A 6,399-nucleotide genomic window follows, 5' to 3' on the forward strand; every position below is an offset into this window, starting at 1 on the left:
TGCTCAGTGTGACACTGATCCCACCTGGTGTTTCCCCAGAAAATTAAAGAGATAACCTACATGCACTCAGAAGGCATCCTGGCTGGGGAGCTGAAACACGGACCCCTGGCATTGATTGACAAGCAGATGCCAGTCATCATGGTCATCATGAAGGATCCTTGCTTTGCCAAATGCCAGAACGCACTGCAGCAAGTCACAGCCCGCCAGGTGAGGGCTATCAGATGAGCTGGTCTGCTTCTCTCCTCTTCCACCCATGCCCCCATCACCCACCATCTGCCCAGCCCCAGTGCTGAGGGTTCCTGTTCTCCTGGGGCCAGTGCTAGCCTGCGGCCATGCCCACAGAAGCTCCCTGGTGAGGCCCAGTGGTCCACATTGTGCACAGGGGTCCAGGATCCCAGGCGTGAGGACCAGAGGAGGTCTCCTGGTGGAGAGCCCTGGGGCAGCTGTGATATTGGCCACCCAGCATTTGTCCAATTTCAAAGGTGAAGGGCACTGTCCTTCACAAGACAGCTTTTGCTGCAGCCACTAGTTGCAGGCTCCAGGCTTCCCAGGCCACCCACACTTCTGACCAATTGGATACAAATTCAGGAATTCCCACTATGCCCTCAGGTTCAATAATTTGCTGGAACAACTCATAAAACATAGGCTGTTCCCTCTGCCCTGAACATTCTTCCCACATATCTTTGGGGAGTTAGTCTCTCATCATTCACATCTCAATACTGACAATAATGTCTCCTTTTTAGAGAGCTCCCAGGACCTCATCAGTGTCTCTCCATCACGTTACCAGCTTTTACTGCCTTGGTGGCATTTATCTGAAATTTATCGTTATTTATTAGTTCGCTTATGTTCATTTTTGTTTTCCTACCATTTGACTCTGAGCCACTAGAGTAAGGAGTGGGCATGCCCTACTCTTTGCAAGGCACCCTGGAGCCACTCATATGGGTGCTGAAGGAACGCAGCAGGAGGGTGACACCCCCCCACACACCTACCAAGGAAGCATAGGAACCTCACCAAAAAGCCACCAATGCTTTGTCCTTTGCCCAAATCAGACCCCTCACCTTACCTGTAATTACAGCAAAAACAAAAGACCCCTGCTACTATTGCAATCTCTTGGTCTCAGAAACTCCATGTTTTGTGAGCGATTGCTTCTTTCAAAAGTGATCTGCATCTTGTGATCACATTTCTCTGTTTTAGGGTCGCCCGATTATACTGTGCTCCAAGGATGACACTGAAAGTTCCAAGTTCGCGTATAAAACGATCGAGCTGCCCCACACTGTGGACTGTCTCCAGGGCATCCTGAGCGTGATTCCCCTACAACTCCTCTCCTTCCACCTGGCTGTGCTCCGAGGATATGATGTACGTCTAAAAATTACACCTCAGGCCACCAAGGGGAGACACATAACCCCAGAGTTCCATTTCGTTCTTGGTTTTTTGGCATAAATATTCATAGGAGAAATATTTTCATTTAAAATCACTCTTCTTAAAGTAACTTATACCCCCTGAAAACAAGATGGGAACTGCAAGGTGTATGAAGACCTTATTAAAGCACAAGCTCCTCACCCAGAGGCAATGTTAACTAGCAACTTTACTATTTTATTCCAGTCTTTTCCCTGTGTCTGTGAATTTTTAAAGATTTTTTTGAGGTAATATCAAGGATGAAATTTCACATCTTCCTTTTTAATAATTACAAGTATTTTCTCACATCTTGAACTTGTAAGCAACATTTGATCATCACACAATGTTCTGCCATAATCTTATAACATAGATTTTAACAATTACTTAACTGGTCTTTTATTTTTTAAACTGTTCCTTATTTTTTAAATATCTACATACATAACAATTGCAGTGAACATCTTTGTACACACACCTTCCTCCCAGATTTAAGATTTATCCTCGGTCTGGCAAATCATTCAGCATTTTGAGTCTCCTAACATATATTGTCAACTTCTATTCCAGAAAAGAACCAATTTATGATTGCACCAGAAAGTATGGGAGAGCACAATTCATTGTGCAAAGGAATAGAAGTTTCACTACAATTTTAGCTTGAGAAGCTTTAAAAAATACCTACCAATACCAAAAATAATATAACAAACACCTGGTGACATATATACACATATAAACACACATACATATATATATAGACACATATATGTAATTTATATATATATATATATATATGTATATATATATATATCATCCAGCATTGATATTTGGTAATATTTTGTCCTATTTGTTTCTTCTTTTCTTTAATGTTATTATAAATGAAATGAGACCTATAGATAAAATCAAAGCCCACTTTATTAACTATCCCCAGTCACATTTCCATCCCAATCCCCACCCTTAACCAAAAATTTAGTACATAGCCTTCAAGGATAAGTGGATTTTTTAACAGTACAAATTGAGCTAGCTCTTTCTAACAGCATGAATCCTATCCTTTCAATAGTGTTAACACTGTATGACATGTATCAGGTGCACCATAAATGTTTATTGCCTCAAGTAAACATTACACAGTTCAGAAAATGTTCTGGAGTAAGGAACTGCTTCCAAGGAGCAGGTCTTGAGCTCGTGGTTGGAGGTGCCTAGGAGCCCCCACCTCCTTGCTATCAAGTACGCTGATAGTAGACTTCGTAATATAGTGTGTTGCTAAGGCCTGTGGGGTCCTGAGCAACTACTTTCTGTCATTTTAGGTTGACTTCCCCAGAAATCTGGCCAAGTCTGTAACTGTGGAATGAGAACAAGAGCGTGAGGAGACCATCGCCACCTTTGTTCTGGTTGAAGACCTGTCCCAGTGACACCGAGTGGGAAGAAAAGCTGGCATTCTGCGTGTTCTGAGTAGATCCCAGTAGAGCTTGACAGCTTTGACGTGCCTTGTACCTAAGTGCTTTGCTTATAGCAGATAGTGTTTCTCTGTGTCCTGAAGTCATCAGAGGAGAGGGAATCATTGTTTACACATGGGGAATCAGAGCGGACTTTTCCACTACCGTGCAATAGAGATACAGCTCTCTTCAGAGTAACTGTGAACCTTTTTTTAACCAACACTAGTTAGTTTTAAAAGACAAAATATTTATAATGACAATTGTATAGCTTTTAAGTTATTTTTCTAGTATTGTGGCTTCTGCAGCCAAGGTAACACCCAAGCCATGCCCCTAGGCCACCTAGTGTGCCTGGTCTCCTGGCAGGAGGCATTCAACTCAGATTTGAGCACCAGGCATTGCCCCTCTGGACTCCTTTCTCCTTTCCCACCCTCTCTTGGCTGCTCCTGAGTCCTGTCTCCTGACTTCAGAGAAGGCGCTCCTGCCACCTTCCTAAGCCTCCTGTAAGTCCTGTCAGATCTCAGCTTCCTTCAACAGTGTCTTCTCATCTAAATCCCTCTGACTCTCCAACTTCTCTTTCATCTGACTGTGGTTCTCTTAAAGCCCAGGCAGCATTTTGGTCCCTGCTCCTGCCCATAGTGAAACAGCCTGAAAAATCCCATGCAAGAGAGTAGTTTTAAGTGGGCTACCTTGCCCTCTATTTAAAAGCATGCACAATCAAAGTACTATGCAATTTTAAGACAATAAAGACTGTACAATTTTTTTTTGTTGTGTGTGTGTTTTTGTCAGTCTCATTCTTTTTCTATATGGGGCTTTCGAGGGCTCCCCAAAACAGGAACTCAGTAGTGTCTGGTGGGGGCAGCCCTGATTGTTGGTAGCCACTGGCATTGTCCCCAAACCCATGACCTGCAAGCTTCCAGGATGAAAATGAGGACTGTTTTAAAGAATGGAAGGAGTTCCTGTCGTGGCGCAGCGGAAGCGAATCCGACTAGGAACCATGAGGTTGCAGGTTTGGTCTCTGGCCTTGCTCAGTGGGTTAAGGGTCTGGCGTTGCCATGAGCCGTGGTGTAGGTCACAGATGCGCCTTGGATCCCATGTGGCTGTGGCTGTGGCATAGGCCAGCAGCTGTAGCTCTGATTAGCCCCCTTGCCGGGGATACGGCTTTAAAAAGGACACACACACACACACACACATACACACAAAAGAATGGAACAAAAATTCAAGAGATTTGGGACTCTGGAATGAGGATCCACTAAATAGCTGTTGGAGGGGGTTGGGCCACGTGGTGATGCTTAAGATGGTCGCCCAGAGTCTGAAAGTTGCATACGGGAGTGAAACTCAAATTTATACTTATTTCCCCCAACGAATCACCAATTTTATTAATGCAATCAGACAGGAAGATGGAAAGCCAGAGAGAGAGAGTTCTTGTGGGGATGGAATTTGGCTCCCTGTGAAAGTGCTATCCTAGACAGCCTGAGTGATGTCTTCATGGCAAGCAGTTGGTGTGTGCAGCCCTAGAATCCTATCAGAGTTTTGTTCTGGATTACCTCTGGGCTCTTCAGCAACTTCCATCCTCTTCTATGCTCTCCCACATATCACAGGGGTTGGAAACCTGGGAACTATATTTCTAGGTTAAATTCTACCAGTGAGAGACAGACACTCCTGGGAGATTTGAAAGGCAGTTTAGAAAATGCATTACTCTAAGAAATCATATTACTTATTTCTGTTCTGGCATAGGCAGACAGGAGGTCCTGCTGTGGACCTTAGCACCAAAACACCTGTTACAGTTGTGCTCCCTAAAACTCACCTACCACTCAGTGCTCCAGACTGCGGTGGCCACCAGTTTCCTGTGGCTCCTCCAAAATCCCAATTCTGGAGAGTTGGCAGGAACCCAGAGGCTGTGGTGGCATATCCTGACCTTTCTCCTGTCCTTCTCACAAATCAACATGAGTGGTAAGTCCTGCTGGAAATAGCTGTTCTGGTTTCTCTCTTCCTGACCAAATAATGGCCAGGACAACTTCTGAGGCTGGGAGACTACAAACTAGCCAGAACATTTTTACCTGAACAAGAACCAGAAGGAGTTCCCGTTGTGGCTCAGGGGTTAATGAACCCCACTAGTATCCGTGAGGATGCAGGTTTGATCCCTGGCCTCGCTCAGTGGGTTAAGGATCCAGTGGTGCCATGAGCTGTGGTATAGGTCGAAGATGCAGCTCAGATCCGTAGTTCCTGTGGCTGTGGTATAGGCCAGCAGCTGCAGCTCCATTTTGACTCCTAGCCTGAGAACCTCCATATGCCGTGGGTGTGGCCCTAAAAAAAAAAAAACAAAAAAAAACCCAGAAATGTATTTCAGGGAGTTCCTGTCGTGGCTCAGTGGTCAATGAATCCAACTAGGAACCATGAGGTTGCGGGTTTGATCCCTGGCCTCGCTCAGTGGGTTGAGGATCCAGCGTTGCCATGAGCTGTGGTGTAGGTTGCAGATGCAGCTCGGATCTGGCCTTGCTGTGACTCTGGTGTGAGCTGGCAGCTACAGCTCCAATTTGACCCCTAGCCTGGGAACCTCCATATGCTGCAGGTGCAACCCTAGAGAAGACAAGAAGACAAAAAAAAATGTATTTCATTCTTAATACCTAAGAGGTGATGACCATCCCCTTGTGCTAATTGTTCCTTTGCTTTTCTTTACAGTTCTGTGTACCTACCCCAAACAACATAGTATTAGTGTTGAAAACAGAGGGCAAGCACACACCAGCTGTCCAAGGAGAGGGTGGCGCTGCACCCCTGGGCATGGTCTGCAGGAGGAAGTAAGTGGAACACTCTCTGGTCTGGGTCTGACTCCTGCTTCTCTGGGAGGTGACAAGGCCCTTCCTAGGGACCTCGCAAGCAAGATTGTGAGTCTTGGGGAACAGAGTCAGGTGCCTGGCAAGACCAAGGTACAGACCAGGCACTGGACATGCCGAGAAAGCCCGGTCGTTAGGAGTGGGCCACTCTGTCCTTTCTATTTCTGAGCCCACTGTGGCCTTCCGTTCTCAGGGAGACCTGAAAACACGCATGTTCTCATCAAAGCCTGAGTGGGGAGACCTTCCTCAGCATGAGGTCAAGACAAGTCAAGGACTGTTGAGAATCTGGGCCAAGTTCTCCTGGGTGTTCTGTCCCTAGGATAAGATGGCCTTTGGACGTGGAGGGGGCGGGTCTTAGTATGATAGTCTGTGTGCTAGGTCGCACTGCTGCAGGGTGGTCCAGCTGCCCTCCACATCTGCAGAGCTGTCACCATGGGGTCACCCCTCACCACCCTCCAGGGGATTCCCTCCTCATCTCTCATGTCTCCGGCTCCGTCTCTTGTGTCTTCCTTCTTCTGAGTTTCCTTTTTTGTTTGGTGGAGCACATCCTTCTCGAGTAAAGATGCTGGGAGGTAAACGCTTTGAGATTTTGCATGTCTAGAAATGACTTTATTACTTTCACTCAACTGAGGGTTTAGCTAATTATAGAATTCTAGGTCAGATAAAAATGTTTCTTTCAGAATCATAAAGGTAATGCTCCCTTATCTGGTTTCCAGTTTTGGAGTTGAGGGGTCCAAAGTCACTCCACTGTG

General features: G+C 45.9%; 1 protein-coding gene across 1 annotated transcript in view; it reads left to right on the forward strand.

Annotated features, from left to right (window-relative positions):
• GFPT2 (glutamine-fructose-6-phosphate transaminase 2) overlaps positions 1 to 3,577 on the forward strand; it is a 43,081-nt gene extending 39,504 nt beyond the window's left edge. Inside the window, exons 17-19 of the mRNA XM_003123638.6 lie at positions 40 to 207; positions 1,195 to 1,356; positions 2,688 to 3,577. Of these exons, the coding sequence (XP_003123686.3) occupies positions 40 to 207; positions 1,195 to 1,356; positions 2,688 to 2,732 (375 nt within the window). The 3' untranslated portion in view covers positions 2,733 to 3,577. The remainder of the gene's footprint in view (positions 1 to 39; positions 208 to 1,194; positions 1,357 to 2,687) is intronic.

The sequence above is a fragment of the Sus scrofa genome, chromosome 2 (genome assembly GCF_000003025.6).
Source record: "Sus scrofa isolate TJ Tabasco breed Duroc chromosome 2, Sscrofa11.1, whole genome shotgun sequence".
In the NCBI taxonomy this organism is placed as follows: Eukaryota; Metazoa; Chordata; class Mammalia; order Artiodactyla; family Suidae; genus Sus; species Sus scrofa.